At 42.7% G+C, this 19267-nt stretch overlaps 2 protein-coding genes across 2 annotated transcripts; one reads left to right on the forward strand and one right to left on the reverse strand.

Moving 5' to 3' along the window:
* The first annotated feature begins 222 nt into the window (after positions 1-222).
* LOC141611776 (annexin-like protein RJ4) lies at positions 223-3143 on the forward strand. The gene is made up of 5 exons (XM_074430396.1): positions 223-438; positions 1483-1841; positions 1950-2162; positions 2457-2546; positions 2652-3143. Exons 1-5 carry the CDS (start codon positions 366-368, stop codon positions 2856-2858), a joined length of 942 nt encoding a protein of 313 aa, XP_074286497.1. The 5' UTR covers positions 223-365; the 3' UTR covers positions 2859-3143.
* Positions 3144-4349: 1206 nt separating this feature from the next.
* Positions 4350-10851, reverse strand: LOC141611775 (diaminopimelate epimerase, chloroplastic). The gene is made up of 10 exons (XM_074430395.1): positions 10729-10851; positions 10342-10635; positions 10073-10240; positions 9620-9690; positions 9312-9369; positions 8744-8923; positions 7177-7261; positions 5191-5250; positions 4765-4838; positions 4350-4623 (listed from the first exon to the last, which is right to left on the reverse strand). Exons 2-10 carry the CDS (start codon positions 10624-10626, stop codon positions 4507-4509), a joined length of 1098 nt encoding a protein of 365 aa, XP_074286496.1. The 5' UTR covers positions 10627-10635; positions 10729-10851; the 3' UTR covers positions 4350-4506.
* Positions 10852-19267: the final 8416 nt, after the last annotated feature.

Genomic DNA, 19267 nt, shown 5'->3' on the forward strand with positions numbered 1-19267 from the left:
AATCTTTTATTTTTTTGAAAGAGATATTTTAATAATATGTAAACAAATCATTAGACATAGAATGTAAACATTAAAACCTTATAACGTTTTTTTTTCCATTATAAATAAGTTAATTACCCTGTTGCAACGTACGGACATTCAAAATAGTATAATAATATTGATTAGTCTGTGTTATCATTAATTATGTTAAAATAATAAAAAGGAGTAAAGAAGATGTTCCATGGGTGATAGAGACAGCCTAATTTGGAGGATAGGCATACATAACATTATAAATAGCGGGCATCTGAGATGGAGTAAGGACAGGAAAGTGAGACATATCTAACAGAGTTTTATTATAATCTCAAAAAATAATAAACTGTTGAGAAATGGCCACCCTCGTCGCCCCGGACCATTGTGATCCCTTTGTTGACGCCGAAGCCCTTAGGAAAGCTTGCCAAGGTATACCATCCAGGCATCATCTATCTACCTACATTACCATTTTCTTTTTTCTTATCTTCCTTTTTCTTGTCTTTTCATATTCTGATCTTATTACTCGTTGACTTTTTCAATGAGAAAATCAAATACCACCTTCATCTGTCTATTCCAAACCATTTTAATGTGTTTTACTGTGGAGATATTTTTGCTTTTTTTTAACTCTGTTTTGAATCGTCGATCCTCTTACTTAGGCTGTAAAGTTTCCCTACTAGAGTAGTTTATAACCATATATAGTTCCATTTTCCACCAAACTTAGGCAATGTGAGTTGATATCAGTACTCGCTGTACTCCATATAAGCGTATATGTTGTTACTGTAGTACAAAATCCTCAAGGTGACCGGAAGCCTAGCTAGTAGCAAAGGGTAGCACTCGCAATCCCAAATTTCCATAAAATATGGTTAAAATTATCGATTTTTGCTACCCAATTTTCCAAAAAATGGTTAAAATTAACGATTTTTGCTACCCAAAATTCTTCAACAACACGGACGTTTGACATAAGTAAATTAACAACATGAGAAAAATTCGCTACCCAAAAATACTAGTATTTCTAGGTTCGCCCCTGCGACGATATGCATACCCTTGTAATGAAAGATCATCGATACACATTAGGCGTACCTGATTTATGTCTTAAATTGAACCAAACCTTCCATTTATTTGTTGTTTTGACTTTCAACCTATTTTGTTGTCCAAAAACGCAAACCTTGAGAAAAAACAGATAAGTTGTTACTCTATGGTAGTTGAACAGTTGGTAAGCTACTCTTTGTTATTTTATAGTAACAATTTTTTGGGCTGTCATATCCGATTTATTCAGATTCTTGTCGAAGATGACTACATTGACAGTTGACATTGTTCGATTGTTAAAGTCAATATGGAAAGATAAACCAGCCATCAGAGACGAGGGATTACATACTTGACTTGGCTGATCCATTTTTGTTCGCCATCATCTACTTAAATTGGTTTTAGATAGTATACGTATTTAACAAAATTTTGTAATGTCATATAATGTAGGATGGGGAACAGATGAAAAGGGTATCATTGAAGTCATCTGCCACAGAAATGCAGCACAAAGGAAGGTGATTAAGGAGACTTACGAACAACAGTACAGTGAGAATCTTATCAAGCGTCTCGAAGATGAGCTTTCTGGTGATTTTGAGAGAGCTGTGTATCGATGGATGTTGGAGCCATATGAGAGGGAAGCAGTCCTAGCAAATGTTGCTCTTAAGAAATCAGATTACAAAGTTATTATTGAGCTGTCCTGCACACCTTCTGCTGAGGAATTGCTGTTATTCAAACGCGCCTATCAGGCTCGTTACTTGCATAGCTTGGAAGAAGATGTTGCATCTTACTTCACTGGTGACATGCGCAAGGCAAGTCCTTCAGACATACATATTCTACATTCTGATTACATTGGTCTTCAAGTGACCAACCAGACTAATTTATCTTAATGTTTAAATGTTTCATCTATAAATTTGCAGCTACTTCTTCTGCTGGTAAGTGTACACAGGCATGAAAGTGAGGTGACTGACCCAAAGTTGGCTGAGACTGAGGCTGAAATCTTGCACAACTGTATCAAAGATAAGGAATATAATCATGACGAGATTGTCAGGATCCTCACAACAAGGAGCAAATCTCAGCTTATCGCTACCTTTTACCAGTTTAGGGATGCTCACGGCTCCCCAATAACCAAGGTAAATTGACACAGAGTAGCAATTTTATTACTTAAGACTCAATCAAAAGCGTCTGTCACGCACCTCCAAGTGTCATACTTGTCTACATTGTGCCTCAAGGGCTCTCTTGAATGGTGGAATGTATGGAGTCTTACAGTCTTAGTATTGGGCTTTTAACGCAGTTGTTTCAAAACACACAGCTGCCGTTAATAAAGTGGAATGAAGCATAGTACTTGCTTTTGTTAAAATCTTCTTCTTGTCTTAAATGAAACTCATCTTTGCTGTTATACTAACAACTTCCCTTTGTTTTTACAGAGCTTGGCCGGTGATAAAGATCAGGACTTTGTATCTGCCCTACACACTGTCATTAGATGCATCAAGTCCCCTATTAAGTATCTAGAAAGGGTAAGTTGTCGTTCTTAAGTAGTACTCCGTATTATTCAGGAGTTATCCGGTTACAAGCTAAGTAACAAGTCTAATGTCCTAATATCATTTCGGGGTTGTGATTAGGTTCTGAGTCATGCAATGCATACACGCGGAACTGATGAGGATGCGATAACAAGAGTGCTTGTGACAAGAGCTGAGAAAGACTTAGCAAAGGTTGAGGAGCTGTTTTACAAGAGGAACAGCGTGACACTAGAGCACGCCATTGCGAAGGAGACTCGTGGAGACTACGAGAGATTCCTCCTTACCATTTTGGGAAAGTTGCATCATTAAACTGCAGAAATACCCCCTTTGAATGAATTCTCACTGCCATTTCATTTCTTGAGCTGTTTGTATTGTAGATGACAGACTGACGGGGCTTTACGGCACCTTTTATCCGTTCATTACGTTTGTTGCACTGTTTGTTGGTTTTTATTTGTGAATTTTGTGTGAATTATCATTTGCTTTATGTTTGTGGCAAAAATTAAGGACAAGGCTGATGGTAGTCTTGTCCATTGTGATTTGTATTCCTTGATATATCATATATGTAAGGGTTATACTGTACTATTTAAAAGCTTTCGTGACTTTGCCCCTTTCTTTTTCAATCTCTTTAGCACTGTCAAAGCTCTCACAAGTCTATATTTATAACTCTGAACTTTAGAACCAGAGAAATCTCCATTGTTGTACCTCAATAAACTTCATTCCTAACAAATAAGAGAGAGACATGTTATCATTGTGGTGGAGTCATGTATACTTCCTCTGTTCAGTACCCATGCAATAAGCCAATAAGGTATTGTTAATGTCTATTTGCATATGCCAATGCAATTAAGTTTATGACAGTTGCAATTTGTTTATACCCCTTAGCAAACCACCTAACTTTGAATCTTTCAACTGTCAGCATTACTGTTAATTTTATAGACCCATTTTAAAGCTATTGTCTTTTTGTCTTAGTAAATCTGTCATGATCCATGTGTCATTAGCCTCTAAGGCTTGAAGCTCTTTGTTCATGGCATCAACCCATCACTCATCTTGTGCTGCTTGAGAAAATGTTGTGGGTTCAATTCATGTGGAAGAACATGATTTAAAAAGGCCAAGTACTCTGGATCAAACATGGGAATTTCATTTGTGATCCTGGTATGCTCAGTTCTATTAGTTTGCTGCATATGGCAGCTTGCTTAATGAACCAATGGAAATCTTTCAACCTGATACAAGCTTTCTTGATCCTCCTTGATTGTCGTCTACGTTGATTTAATTAATTTATTTATTTCTCATGTCCCACTGTTGTTTCTCTGAATGAGAGAATTCTCAATGTTATTTGTACCATTGTCTTCATTATTTCAATCAAGTAGGATTGCCAAGTATGTCATCAATTTGTGAATTCTCAATTGTTGTATTATTTTCAACTTTAATATCTTCTTGCTCGTTGGGAATTTAATTCCTGAGTAAAGTATAAGGAATATCTGCAGGATTAATCAAAATAGGTGTTGTGGTCTGAATTTGCTGTTATAAGGGAAAATATCCTCCTTGAAAACAACATCTCTGCTAACAAAAATGACTTGCTTTTGTAAATCATATACTCCGTAACTTGTAACCCTTCACACCAAATGGATACCCCCCCAGAAACACACACTTTCTTGCTCTATATCCCAGTTTAGACATGTAGTGACAGTATAGTCATCTGCATTGAGTCAGCTTTGCCAAATATAGCATTGAATAAGTCGGAAAATGTCATTGTTTATATGTTTAGACATGTAACTCCAACCATAAACCATAAGCCAAGGCCAATTAATCAAGTAATCCAAGCTCTGCTTAAATATATAATGTTTGCTACAATCTGATGAATTCACAATTTCACATCAACTATGCAATCATCTTCAGTCTCTCATCTTAAACATTCAATACAAACATGTTGAGTCAAACCTTATGAGAGCACAGTCTCGAATTAAAGAGGGACTGACCCATAAAACACTACTTGGGCTGGGCCTGTCATGTACACATGATTGTCTTCCTCCCTCCATTCAATCTCCAGTGGCCCTCCCGGAAGATCAACTATGCATTTCTGTTCATCATAGATTAAATAAAAAGTAATTAAGTTGAAGTTGAGAAAAATGACAAGGTTGTAAAAAAAAGGGGGGGAGGGATAGATGGTGTGGAGAAGTAGAACGCAGGAGATAATAACACGGCCCAAAAGTACACTCACTCGGTCAGCTCGGCCTTCGAGAACTGCAGCCACCACAACAGCACAAGCTCCAGTTCCGCATGCTAGAGTGGCCCCTATAACAAAGGACAGATGACAACACACTTCAGATAAAGTAACTGGAGCAATCTCTTAAATTATTGGGTCCCCCGACCATGTTAATGAAGCCCTCATCAATGTAAGAACAGAAAAGAACGACAACTTACTCCTTGCTCAAATTCACCACATTTGCTTTTGGACCAAAAGAGATAAAAAATATGTAAGAGAAGAATGTGGCTCACACTCACACGAGACTGTTTTGAGTGTTATTTCTTACTCACAATGCAAACATAGTGAACTAATTTGAATGTCATAAAACAAAATTTAGTGATTCAAATGAATAAAGGAAGTAATTTATTTCTTTAACCATTGGAATAGAAAAACAAATACCTGCACCACGCTCCCACACACGCATCTTCAGGTGCGACCGGGAGAAAACTTCAACAAATTCTACAAGACCAAACAGAGAACAGGGATGTAATCATCCTCCATCAAAGAAACTCGTAAGCACGAGTAAATCTTACGCACCATTCATAAAAAAAAAAAAAAAAAAAAAAAAAGAAGAAAGAGAGAGAGTGGAAGGACCGCTCTTCTTTCACAAAAAGTTGCTTCAATAACCCAACCTACTCCTTGAAACTGCTAAGTAGTTTGATTATACTATAATTTCGCCTTCGTGAATAAGGCTAAACTGATCAAAAACCAGACATGAGATGTAAGGGAGGCATCCCTTGTACTATGTGTTCCACGAAAATACTGGGAGTTGATACTATTTCATCCTACTAACTAGAACGATCCTCTCCTAAGAAATCCCAGAAGATGGTCCAAATGAATGTCAATTAAGGCAAGAAGATTGTTACATCTAACTGCCTTTGACAGGTATATGCATGTATTGACATAAACTGAGTAAGTGTGAGGGTATCTAATCGCTTGTAATTGTTTATGAAAAATTTCTGTTCATTGGTGTTTCTGTTAAGGTTTAGCTCAGGAGATCACATATAGCTCACTGACGGATACCCATCCAGTCCTTGTTTTAAGGCGTGAGTCCCACAGAAGCGGCCAGGGCCCGTGGCACGGAGGAAGACCCATGCACATGCACATGAGGGCGGGGCATGACGTTTTGTAAACAATTTTATACTTTTTAACACTAAAATTGTACAACAATCCTTCCAGGCATTAATTAGGGTTAACATGAAAGATTTTATCACAGCCAAAGCATGGGCAAAATAAAATAATTCAAAGGAAACACATGAATTTGCATAGGAGTATGCATTACTTTCAGCTTCTTATGCACTAGGCAAACCTAAGACGCTATGAGGCGTTTTGGGTTTTGGCTAGTGATTCAATGACCCTTGAGCTTTTAAGCGCACCAGAGGCATGCTTTTTCAAACTACGGGAGCGAATAATTAAGGAATAATAAAAGCATAGACTTACAGTTTATTATTATTGTTAAACCGGGGAAGTGGTGATTGACCCCCATAACTTTGTGCAATTGTGAAATTAACCCCCATAACTTTCGATTGGAGTAATTTGGCCCCATAAGTTTCACATATGGTGCAATCAAACCCCATACAAAATCTCACCAAAATATCATTATATACCAAAAGCTATACCAACACGTATACGTATAACATACTAAAATCATACGTATTACATACTAAAACCATTTTTTAAACATACATATGTAATTCGGTATGATTTTTTGGGAAAAATAAACAATTAACAATTTTATATGAATGTTTTTGAAATGTTGAAAAATAGAAAAAATTGATTATTTTTTTAACATTTTATTATATTTTTTTCTCATGAAAATATTTTATTCCGACTTCTGATTTTAACACAATCACCTAACAAAATGTTTTGCAATTGATTTTTTTTTTACAAAAATTGTAAAAAAAAGTTGAAAAATCTGTACTTTATATAAAAATAATAAATTGTTTGAATTTCATAAAAGTATTTTTAATTTTTTTAATCTAATTTATGCTATTTTTTTTATTAAATTTTAAAAACTTTTATTTTGTATTTTCATAAAAACATAACCATTTTTACTTTTTTTTATATGATAAATTGAATTTCTCGTGAGATTTTGATAAAGGGGTTTAATTTCACTTATTATGTAAGTTATGGGGCCTAATCACTCCAATTGAAAGTTGTGGGGGTTAATTTAACAATTGTTCAAACTTATGGGGTCAATCACCACTTTCCCGATTGTTAAACTACTATTGCTTAATTCATATTAAGCTCAAGTTGTCGCCAAATAAGCTGACTAACAATTATGTCCAACCCATTTCCAATAATTGATTAAACTATCAAACACAGGATTCTTCCGAAAACTGTGATATCTCACAATCAATCATCTAACAGGTTAGTTTAACTGACCTGTATTAGTACGTGCTGGAAAGACGACATGATGCTCGAATTTCGGTCCAATGTCAGCCAGGTTTAATTGATCAACCACCAAATTCTGTTTTAAGAAAAAAACATCACTCAGAAACTTCCATTGAATTTAGCCTTATTCCAGATAGAAATTAATACAGGAGAATAGGGGCAACGACTGAAAATAATAATGATAACAAACTCATCATCCCTACTCCATAATACAGAGTATAAATATATGACCACCAAATTTAAGAAGAAAAAATATCAATGATGTCTTGGCCTAGTGGTGGTCTGGTGGAGACTCAATGCTTGTGAATGACAAGTTGCTGATCCCCCTCCCCTAGTATAATATTGCATTTGTGCCTCCTTTTAAAATAAAACAACAGAAAAAATTATTTTAAATGGTCGTCTTTTTAATCTGTGCAAAACAATCATACCAAAAAGGGGATTTCCAAAGAAACAATCAAGTACGATATTGCAGCTTCAAATATGCAGTATGAAGTATAACTTTGCTCTTCTATAGTACAAAAGACATGGACTATGACGTTTATCTAGAGGAAATATATCTGGGAAAGGTGTCGACAAAAATTTTGCTTATTGGTTCTACGTAGATGTTTAACTCGGAATGTTAACCATCTTTGCCCAAAAAGTAAAAAATACTGTGCTTGTTGGAGGGAACCGGAAGGTGATGAATCTACGAGAAGTAACTTTAGTGTCAACCAGACAACCACTTCACAAGAGAAAATAGAGAAGTTGTCATCTTGGATATAAAATGTTTTATTATTGTTTATCAAGCAAGAAAGGGACTATTCCAGTGTTCATTTAGCATGAAAATGCCGCTATCAAAGAATCCAATTACGAAAATAACTATGTTCCTCTGCCATGTCAAAGTTTCCAGTCTCATGTCCTTGGATCTTGTCACAACAATTGTTTTTATGAGCATTAACATCAGCAGAAATCTTTAACATACACCAAAAAAAACCCCTCAAATCAACAACTACAAACACAGTGAGCAGTACATACTAAATTAAGCTTACTAAGAGTAGAGCAGATACTCCCTTGGCCCTAAAAAAGGTTTGATACCATCTAAAAAAAACTTATTTATACGAACAAAGAAGGCTACCTCAAATGGCCTTCTAGACTTAACATTATGGTGAGTTTGGATAGCAAAATAGGAGGGAAAGGGAGGAAGTGAGATAGAGGGAGAGAAAAGGGAGGGGAAATGAAGTAGGCGTGTTTGGATACAATTTGCCTCCAGGTCTTTCCTTTGATGGAGGGATTTTGATTTGCCTTGGGAGCCTTGGAGGAGGGAAAATGGATCCCACCAATCCTCCTACCCTCTTTGCTATCCAAACAAGGGCCTTTGCATCCCTCCATCCCCCTCCCCTTCCTTTCCCTCCAAAGCCATCAAATCCAAACAAGGCATTAATGTTATACTCCAATTAGACCCATTTATTTCAATTTTTAATTTAAGATTATATGAGAACGGAACCATTTTCAGTTGACAGTTAATATAGAAGTGAAAATCATTTTCGGATTAATTAAACCGGAAACATAAAAAACATACCTGCTCTCCCTTTTTGCCAAAGGTTACACAATGTGGGTTTCCCATACTCACACAAGTAACAGCCCAGGTGTCTCCGTCAACTAATAAATCAGCTTTAACAACTGAAAGTTCCTTATTTGAAGGGAGATTTGTAGGTACATCAGTTGCTGTAAGTATTGGTTCACCCATATCAACTTTCACCTGAAAATACACCACATCGTGTTTCTTATTACAAAAGACGGGACAGTCCTTCCATCCCACACATATTCTCATTTGACTTTGGTGGTCAAACGATGTCGAATTGTTGACCTACGTTACTCTGGTACTTCACTTAGCGTATCATGTATTCAACACGTATTGTGTCCGATACGACACAACAACTCATTTTAGACCAACAAATTGAAAACTTCGCTACAAAATAGTTGTATCATACTTGCAGACAAGTCAAAGTAGAGACACTATATCATGTGAAACGCTGAAAGCAACTTTTTGAAGTTGACATAATCGCAAATATGAGTACCTAGTCTAACCACCATGAAAACACCCAAAAAAAGGGAAAAAAAAAAGTATTGAATGCCATAAAATTTACCTGCCCATCAGCTTGAATCTCAGGAATAATAAGACCAGCCCCAGTATGGATAGTGAAACTGAAAAAAAGAGAATGAGATATGTGACATACTGAGGAAGCATGTTTTACGATAACCTCTTGATTGCAGAAGAGAACTGTTTCTAACATATTGCACAAAATAAATACAATAACTTCTAGTGCAGAATAGTTTTCTTGTGCATAAAAACATGTGATTGATCACAGGTAACTGTTAGCACCGAAATCCTGTGATGATAAATAGCTCACAAACTAGTTAATTTGATGATACGGAAACAAAATATTGTTCATACCTATGTGTGCCCTGCAAATTTTGAAGCTCGGCTATGAATCTGGCAAAGCACCTCACTCCATTACCACACATCTGTAAGAAGGAAGTAAAATGGAGTGAACATAAGGAAAATGTGGTCTTCCCACTTCGCCATCATATAATATTAGAGGAATGAATTTACATACTTGACAAATGGGTTATCGGTTTTCCTCAAATCACAGCAAATAGCAAACTGAACCCCCCTTATTTTGTAACCGTATTATGGCGTATCATGATTTCTGGTTCTAAATAAGCGTATGATAATGTAAAAGTGTGCACTAGAGTGTATCTTGTATGAATGTTATGTATTCGCATCGGAGGGTAGGGTACTATAGATTAGGAAAGCATGCTTTACAACAACAATCCCATGAGTACAATTTTCAACTAAAAGAGAATCGTGACATGAAGAAGGTATAATAATCACAAGTATACACACCTCTGGTTCACTTCCATCAGAATTAAAAATTCTCATAGTATAATCAGTACCCTTAACTCCTGGCATTGCAAAGATAACTCCATCAGCACCAATTCCAAAATTGCGGTCACATAACTTAACTGCTTGCTCAGGAGTTATCTTGGGCTCGGATGAATCTCTATTGTCGACCTGATACCAAGCCAATGAAGTTAAAAAGGAAGCAGTCATGTTGGAAGACAACTCAATTCCGAATAGGGTAACATACAAATAAAAGGAAGAATATAGAATACCAAAATGAAGTCATTGCCAAGTCCATGATACTTGACGAAATGAAGAACACCACTTTCCTTCCTATCAAGAAAGGATGAATTAGAAATGTCCTCAGAAGTTAGGGGGGCCATTGATACAGCTGAGACTCGAAAACCCGAACTTAGTTTCAGAGACTTGTTCAATGTCAAATTGTTTGGTGAGAAAGAACAATGTTGGGACTGAATCACATTAGACAGACAAGGTCGAGAACTTGACAGCAATGACGAGGAGGAGGGGATAGAAATAGAGCTTCTGGCAACTGCCATTGATTCTGACTGCAACATCAGAAGTAATAATTTGATTATTATTATAGGTTTGAAGATGAAGAATCGATTGAGATTGAGATGGGTTTATTATGAAAAACTTACCAGGATATGAGCTTGACTTTACCTTCCTCAATCACGCTCTACTATGTTTTGCAGCTACTTCACCAAATTTTATCTGCCCTAAATGTCTTCTACTCCTTATAAATCACAGAGGTTACCTAATATAGGCATGAGTTTGAAATGAACCAAATTTATATTATGTGTTTGTTTGACTAAAATATAAATTTCATATTCATACCTCAAATTCATGAGATATGAGTTTCTTATATTTATAGTAAAAAAAAACAAAAAGTGATAAAAATAATTATGTCATATTGTAAAAAAATATTTTTATATATTTATTTGATTAATTTTATCTACATGATGTAATAGTATTAAATTTTTTTTAAAAAAATAGGGTAATTTGATAATTTATACCTTTAATAACTCAATTTGTTAAATCTTATTCCTAACCTAACTTTTTTTCAAAACTTATACCAAAAATCCTATTTTCTTCCAAACTTAATACCAAATCTTTTAAAAGAACTTAAAAATACTATTTTACCCTTACTAATTAATCCATCCACCATTTCTCCACACCTTTACCCATTAACACCCACATCCACCATAACCAACACCACGACACCACTTTTTTTCCCGTCGACACCGCCGTCAGCCTCATCTGCCCTCCTGAGTTCTGTCGGCAACCCCCATTAGATCCACAGTCATCCCGTCGAACACCCTAATTTTTAGTATTCAAATGTCTAAGGAATTACTGAAACTCGGAATACATATTAAGTGAAATTTTAGAATTTTATGATACTAGAGTGAAAATAATGGTACTTGCTTGAAAACAAGTTATTTTAGGGGTAAATAAAAGGTAACAAACAGACATTTCGGAGGATGAATATGTGACGAGTGACATGTTATAATTGGAATAGGTAATGAATTATGTGTGTGCTGATTTGTTTAGGTATTTGCAGATTATATTTGTTCCGAGTGTAATTTCGGAGCAATTATCGTTACCACCCGTGGCTTGTAGAATAATGTCTTGAGTTGAACCCTTCTTGCTTCTATCGTCCCTCTCGGCCTCTCCTGCAACAATGAACGAACTGAGGGCTTGGCTTTGTGCCAAGCGTACTCACTCCGACGCTCAAGTCAGTAAACTTAAAGGATTAAGCTGTGTCACTTGGCTAGATATGTGTTGTAGAGAGATAAGGGAGATATTACCAGATGAATAGTGTATTTAGATTCAGTTGTGGGATCCTTTCCTCAAAGAAGGTTGAGGAGTATTTATAGGCTTTCACCTTTTGTCACGTAGTGGCCAAGTGGCCAAGTGGCTATTAGGTGGAAAGACTGTTCTACCCTCGGCCGATGGACCTATGGCAGGCCGGCCGAGGGCCTTGGATGTGAGTACGCGGATATGTGTCCCTTGGCGGGTTGTCGGCCGAGACCAGTGTGACAGTGATGGGATGCATCGGCTAAATTTTCTAAGTCGTTGACTTTCTTTGTGGATATCTTTGACTTTGCTCGGTGTGTTGACTGGTCGGCGGTGCGAGAATATGCCCCATCAATTTGCCCCAGCGTAGTCTATGCCGTGGTATGGGCTCCGATGTACGTTTGAGCGTATATTCTGCGCGCAAGTAATTTTCACAAATTTTCAGATCGGCTTCTTCTTGTGCATCGGCGTGGCTCTTGTTAGGCCGTATCATACACCATATCCCCCCTCCACATGGATGCGTAAAGGGTATCCGATGTGGAAAAGAACATGACGCTGGCCGAGACCAGGGCTGAGAGTGTCGGTTGATTTTGATTGCCCCCGGCCGGTGCTTCCTAGCTTGGTTGATCGGGTGGCCGGCGGAGACTAGATACCTAGGAATTTGTTGAGGGAGATGAATAGTCGAAGAGATGTGAATGGGCGTGTTTGAAGACGCTTGGTCACTGTTGCATTGATTGACATCCCGCGGTTGCATGCTTGACACGTGTATGTTCGCTGATTGGTTGACGCTTCATGGGCTGTGCCCTGATTGGTCCTTCTTCATGGGCTTTTCTCTATAAATAGGGCAGTTATTCCTTGATTTTGGCCTCCATTTTATTTTCGAAAATTTTCTCCAAAATCTTCATCTCTCCAAACTTTCAAGGGTTGTCTTCGTCTTCTTAATCTTCGGAGTATTTGATCCGGCGAGTGTTTTTCTTTAAGGTAAACAAGCAAACTTTTATTTTTCTTGCTAGTGATTTGTTGTGAATAATGTCTTCTGCTGATGCTGGACCTAGTAAACCTGCGTCGGGGGGCCCTAGGTCTCCTTCTCCTGAAGTTGATCCCCAAATCCTGGAGGAATGGGAGGATTCTGACTCTTTTGGCGATCTTGGTGATGATTTTGGTGATGATGTGGAAAGGTCTCGTCCTAGTGAGGGGAGACAGTACGTCATGGATCACGGCTATGTCTGTAAGATCCGTCTTGACCGTGCTTGGTCCCGTAAGCTTGCCCGTTGTTCCGGTGGGAAACTTTTCGAGGATCATTTTTTCTTTGGTGGGGGATACGAAATTGTTATCCCCGAGGAGGGTCAGCCGTATGTTGTCCTCCCCGGGTGATCTTGGCGTATACATGCGGCATTTGGAGTACGGGCTCCGGTTTTCCGCCGAATGGGTACGTTGTGGCCATAATTAAAGCTATGAACGTTGCCGTTGCCCAACCGCACCCGCTGCCGCCATGAGGACCATAATTGGTTTTTGTCGGCTTTGTCTTTTTAAGGGAGAGGCTCCGACGGTGAATTTATTCCGCCGACTTCATCATCTTAAACCGTCACTCCCTGGCCGCGTCGGATGGTACAGTGTGCGGACGGAACAGGGTTATGTCTCTGTTGACAAACTTTCTTCTTGCAAGGACTGGCAAGGTCGGTGGGTGTACGTTAAGGTGCTTGGGATGACTATCCACGCCCGCTCCTTCCAAAGACCGGAGTTAATTTGCGGTGTGAGACTAGGGCGGAGCATGACGGATGGGTCACTCGGAAGCATCTTAAAATGGATGCCGCCAGGTCGTTCTCAAGGAGGACGAGAGGTCGGCAATGAGGCTCTTTGAGGTGGACAAGAGTGGGATGCCGAAAAGATGGATTCCCCGACGACAGATCATTCATTCAGGATGAGCCGCTTTGCTATGTCGGCCTCATATCGGCCCTAGCACGGGGTGAGTGGGGTCGGTGTGAGGCTCGTCGCCGCTCTCAATGTTCCTTTATTTTCGAACTTCGATTTATTTCCTCTACTTGACTCTTGCTTTGTTTCTTTTGCAGACCACTTTGGACCCAGGACCTATCCGAGGATCTTCTTCGGAGAATGGGGCCGCACAAAGATAAAACCGTTGCTAACTTGCACCCCAAAGCTCTAGCCCATGACCGCAGGACGTCGCCGAATGATCTTTTGGAACATGGTGAAGGTCTTGAGCGAGGGGAGGAGGCGCAGCGAGGGTTGTTAGCGGCGTAGTGCGTCGGACGCGGAAGACACCGGCCCAACTCCCATTCCCTCCCCTAAGAAGGTGGAGATTGTTGATATTCCCGATGAGGGGGACTCTGACGCAGAGGGATCTCCCCTTATCCGTAAGAGAAAAGGGCGCTTCTACCGCCGGCAAGGAAGTGCCTCCTCCGGTCAAGAAGGCCAAACATGGTACCTATCCGACTTGTGGCTTAAATTTAGCCGTGCCATTAGGTGTTTCGATAAGTCAACGTTGATACCGATGTTTTAACCGAATTTCTGCGGCAGACCGGCCGCGATCGGCTATTGCTCACGTTGGGCAGCAGGCGGTGGGGTCTTCTGCGCAGGTTGGTGATCAAGGCGCCACCGTCAACCCTTCATCCCAGAAGGCTTTCGTCTCCCAGCCGCGGGCTAGTGGTCAATTTGTGACCACCGTCCCTTCATCCCAAAAGGCTTCCGTCTCCGAGCTTATAGAGGAGGGCACGAAGCTAATTAGGGAGCTGGCGAGGTGGAACGTGGCTACCGGTGCTCGTCTCATGGAGCAAGAGAAGGCCGTGGCTCGGGCTGTTCATGAGCGTAACGCCACTAAGCGGTGGTGCGTCGGCGAAGGCCTGGATCTCCTCAATGAGCGAAGCTCGGGGAGAAGCCGAGAAGGCGCTCTTGGGCCGAGAGAAAACTTAGGGAGGACGCCGAAAAGGAGGTCCTTCTTTGAGAGGGCTAAGGCCGAGGTGCGGCGGCCGAAGGCCGGCGGTCGCCGAGGAAATGTGACCTTGCTCGGGCGTGCCGACCTCTATCTCCAGCAGAGGAACGAGTCCGAGGGCCTGTTTAAGGCTCGGGCGGAGGTGGTTCGGGGCAAAGAGGCCATCATCAAGCAAAAGGAGGTGGACATCGAGATGCTCCAAACCGTCTTGCTCCCCAAATCGTGCGCCGAGTTCCGGAATTGGCCGAAGATCTTTGCTAGGGAAGTTATCGGGAGCTTTTCCCTCTCGATGGTTCTTTCCGGGGGCGGGTTCGACGTCTTTCGCTTGATGACAAGCTCGAGGCTAAAGAGAAAGCCGCGGTGGAGAAGGCCAAGGAGGCGGTGAAGGCGAAGATGGAGAGGGAGGCGGCCGCGGAGAAAGCGACTCTTCTTTGCCGAGAAGGCTAGGGTGGCTAAGGAAGAAGCCGAAAGGATGAGGGCATTTGAGGTCGCCGAGGCCAAGGCCGAGGCCGCTAGAAAAAGCCTCTTTGGGTTGCCCTCAAGAAGATGCGGCTACCGAAATGCGATGGCGGCAAAGAAGCGGGCTTAGGGGAGCAAGTTTCTGACAGATCTCTTTTTGACTCCTCACATACTACCATGTCTTTCGCTTGATGAGAACAAGTTTACAGCAGATCCGCTTCGGTGTTCGGGGCCAATTACCCAATCCTTCCCCCGCTATCTCTTGGTACATGAACATAATTGTAGCTTTTGCTTTTTTGTACAACTTTGGTAGGTTGTGTTTCGGCTCATCCCTGTGGGGACGGCCGTAGTCTGTATTCTTTTCACTTGTAATCTTACTTGTAACTTATCTTCTAATAATAGTTCGTTTCTTTCGCCTTCGGCCTGGCCGAGGTCTTTATCTCATCTTCCTTTCCCTTGCGCTAATAGTTGAGCATCTCAATCTGTACTTAGCGTTTTTTTGTTTCATTATGTTTTTTTTTTTTTTTTTTTTTTTTTTTTTTTGGCCTCTGTTTCCGCCTTGGCTTGGGCGAGGCGGTCTTAGAGTGTGTTCCTCAACTGTGTGACGCTTCTAAGGCGTTTTGATCACTTTGCGAGTATCGACTGCGCTGGTAGAGACCGTCGAGGTATTTATTTCTTGAGGATGATTGCCATTCTTGCCGGTGTGACGGTATCAACCGGCGAGTGCTCCTCGTTATTGACTGCCGCTCTTGTCGGTATGACAGTGTGAGCCGGCGTCGGTTTCTTGATAGCGTGTTACGTGGCGTCTACCACTTGGGGTGACTGCGACGGCGCTGTATTTCTTCGCAACGACTGCCGCTCTTGTCGGTATGACAGTGTGAGCCGGCGTCGGTTTCTTGATAGCGTGTTACGTGGCGTCTACCACTTGGAGTGACTGCGACGGCGTCTACCTCTTGGGGTGACTGTCGTGGCGTCTACTACTTGGGGTGACTGCGACGGCACATGTTGTATTTCTTCGCAACGATCGCCGCTCTTGTCGGTATGACAGTGTGAGCCGGCGTCGGTTTCTTGATAGCGTGTTACGTGGCGTCTACCACTTGGAGTGACTGCGACGGAGTCTACCTCTTGGGGTGACTGTCGTGGCGTCTACTACTTGGGGTGACTGCGACGGCGCTGTATTTCTTCGCAACGACTGCCGCTCTTGTCGGTATGACAGTGTGAGCCGGCGTCGGTTTCTTGATAGCGTGTTACGTGGCGTCTACCACTTGGAGTGACTGCGACGGAGTCTACCTCTTGGGGTGACTGTCGTGGCGTCTACTACTTGGGGTGGCTGCGGCGCATTTTGTATTTCTTCGCAACGGCTGCCGCTCTTGTCGGTATGACGGTGTGAGCTGGCGTCGGTTTCTTGATAGCGTGTTACGTGGCGTCTACCACTTGGAGGATCTGCGACGGAGTCTACCTCTTGGGGTGACTGTCGTGGCGTCTACTACTTGGGGTGGCTCGACGGCAAGTATTTGTATTTCTTCGCAACGATTGCCGCTCTTGTCGGTATGACGGTGTGAGCGGCGTCGGTTTCTTGATAGCTAAGCTGGTGGAAAAATTACACTCGATGGAAGGTTTGGATGATTTTTATTAGGTAAAGGCATGCGTCGGGGTGTCCACAGCTGTTTTGGACACCTCCGCCGCTACATCGATTTTTACAAGACTACCAACCTCCTCGGCTCATCACAGCACACCTCTCCCAGTCGGCCACTAGTTGTCTCCATGAGGTCGCCCTCCCGCTGTAAGGACGGACCTTTTCCTTTTCGGACTTCCTTGCCTCTTTGAGGGATTGCATATTGCATCCTCGGGCAGCTATCTGGATGTTGATCACCTCATCCTTCTCGTCTTTGGAGACGAGCTTATGCGCTTCCCCCCGGTCCGAGACGTACAACAGTGTTAGGGCCCGGATGGACATTACTGCGTCGGCCTCGCTCAGGGTGACTCGGCCTATGAGAACGTTGTAGGCGGACGAGCCGTCAATGACCACGAACTCAGCTAGGACGTTTTTAGCCGCGTTCTTTTCGCCGAACGTCACCGGGAGTCTGATTGATCCCAGCGGCACCAGGCCGCCCCGAGAGAAGTCGTATAGGGGGTTGGTGCGGGGGCTCAAGTCCTTGATCTTGGCCGAGGCCGAGAAAGCACTCTCTAAACATGATGTTCGTGTATGCGCCCTGTGTCAATCGGCACCTCTTGACCAGGTGGTTGGATATGTCCAAATTGACTACAAGCGGGTCATTTTGTGAGGGGCGATGACCCCTTCGTAGTCCTTTCTTCCAATAGTCATATCGGGGATGTTTGCAGAGGGGATCCCTGAGTTGGGCACAAAGTTGATGGCCTGATATAGCTCGTTTAGGTGTCGTTTGTGCCCATGAGCGGACCCTCCGTTCTCGTTGCCCCCGATGACAACATGAATCACTCCTATCCGCTCGAAGACGGATTTCTTATCTGAACTGCCGGCGTCAGTCTTTTGGCCTTTTGCAACGTACTTGCCGAGGCTTCCCTTCCGGATCAGTTCCTCTATGGCATTCTTCGGATGGCGGCGATCGTTGGTTAAATGGCGGTGTGGCCGTGGTACTCACAAGATCGGCTCGTGTCACCGTCACTTTTTGGCTTGGGGGTCTCTCCCACTTCTGGCCCTCGTTTTTGCTCAGGACGAAGACCTCGGCGGCTGATACGACGAGAGGGGTTTTATCACTATACCGCCCGGTGGTACGTTCTCGAATTCCACCGGCGCCCGCCGAAAGTCTTGCTTTACGGTCGGATCTTTCCGACCGCGATCTATTATTCTCACGGCGTCTTCCATCGGACCGCGAACCGTTGTTGTCGCGGCGTCCTTCGTCCTGACCGTCCTGCCTGTGACTCTTCTTTTCTGAGAGCTCGGCTTCGCTGGGATCTACCCAGGTCTTGTGATAATCTTCCACCTTGATGGCTTGGTCGGCCAACTTCCTGGCGGCGTCCAAGCCCAGGCCTCCGCTCTTGATGAGCTCGTTTTTTAGGGCTCCCCTTGGGAGGCCCTTCATCAGCGCGAAGGCCGCCAGCTCGGGATTAATTTCTCGAATCTGCTGGACCTTTCCATCAAACCTCTTCACATAGCTCCGGAGAGACTCGCCCCCCTCCTGTCTGATAGTCAGGAGGTCAGATGTCTCTACGGCTCTTCTCTTGTTGCAAGAGTACTAGGCTAGAAAGGCGTCCTTCAGGTCGGCGTAATAGTACACCGAGCCGTCGGGAAGCCCTTTATACCAGCTCTGAGCCATCCCATGCAAAGTTGTTGGGAATACTCGGCACCAGACCTCATCAGGCTGTTCCCATACCGACATGTAAGACTCGAAAGCCTCAGCGTGGTCGGATGGATCACTATCTCCTTTGTATGAAATAGGTGGCAGCTTGAGCTTAGTTGGCACCGGGACTTCCAGGACATAGGCGTTGAGGGGCTGCCTGACCACGTGTCGAACGACACGCGGCGATCGGCTCCTCGCATCCCTAACCTGGCTCCTTCCCCCGTAGCGGGAGGGGCTCCTTCTTCGACTCAGACTCCTTCTCCAGCTCTGCTGAGTCGGACTCCTCTGGCTCCTTCGGGGTGAGCCTCGTTCGTGTGGCGGGGACGCTGTCCTCCCACGAGTGCGGGAAGGACTTAGGTCTACCGCGCCCACTTTGGGCTCCCCCGGCATCTTGACTGGGTCGGCTTCTCCTAGTGCTCCGTTCAAATTTCTCGGAGTCACGTTTTGGGCCCTGGTCTCCCGGATGATTTCCGCCGCTCTTGTCGGCGTGACAGCGTGAGCGGGCGTACATCGATTAGGTCCGGGGAGCATTTTCGGTTTCGCTACGTCAACCAATTGTCCCATGATGGTGACTGGTTGTTGGCGGCGGCGTGTCGGGTATTATTGGCATCCCGAACTCGGTTGGATTACTCGCCGGTGGAGGGTCGCACGACTCGC

This window comes from Silene latifolia, chromosome 11 (genome assembly GCF_048544455.1).
Source record: "Silene latifolia isolate original U9 population chromosome 11, ASM4854445v1, whole genome shotgun sequence".
NCBI lineage: Eukaryota > Viridiplantae > Streptophyta > Magnoliopsida > Caryophyllales > Caryophyllaceae > Silene > Silene latifolia.

Excerpts from the sequence above, each read along its gene's own strand:
- LOC141611776 (XM_074430396.1), top strand. The coding sequence starts at position 366 with ATGGCCACCCTCGTCGCCCCGGACCATTGTGATCCCTTTGTTGACGCC. Across the intron at positions 1,842-1,949 it reads TCACTGGTGACATGCGCAAG|CTACTTCTTCTGCTGGTAAG; the intron begins GCAAGTCCTTCA and ends ATAAATTTGCAG. Across the intron at positions 2,547-2,651 it reads CTATTAAGTATCTAGAAAGG|GTTCTGAGTCATGCAATGCA; the intron begins GTAAGTTGTCGT and ends GGTTGTGATTAG.
- LOC141611775 (XM_074430395.1), bottom strand. The coding sequence starts at position 10,626 with ATGGCAGTTGCCAGAAGCTCTATTTCTATCCCCTCCTCCTCGTCATTG. Across the intron at positions 4,839-5,190 it reads TGTGTGGGAGCGTGGTGCAG|GGGCCACTCTAGCATGCGGA; the intron begins GTATTTGTTTTT and ends CCTTTGTTATAG. Across the intron at positions 4,624-4,764 it reads TCGAAGGCCGAGCTGACCGA|AAATGCATAGTTGATCTTCC; the intron begins GTGAGTGTACTT and ends TATGATGAACAG.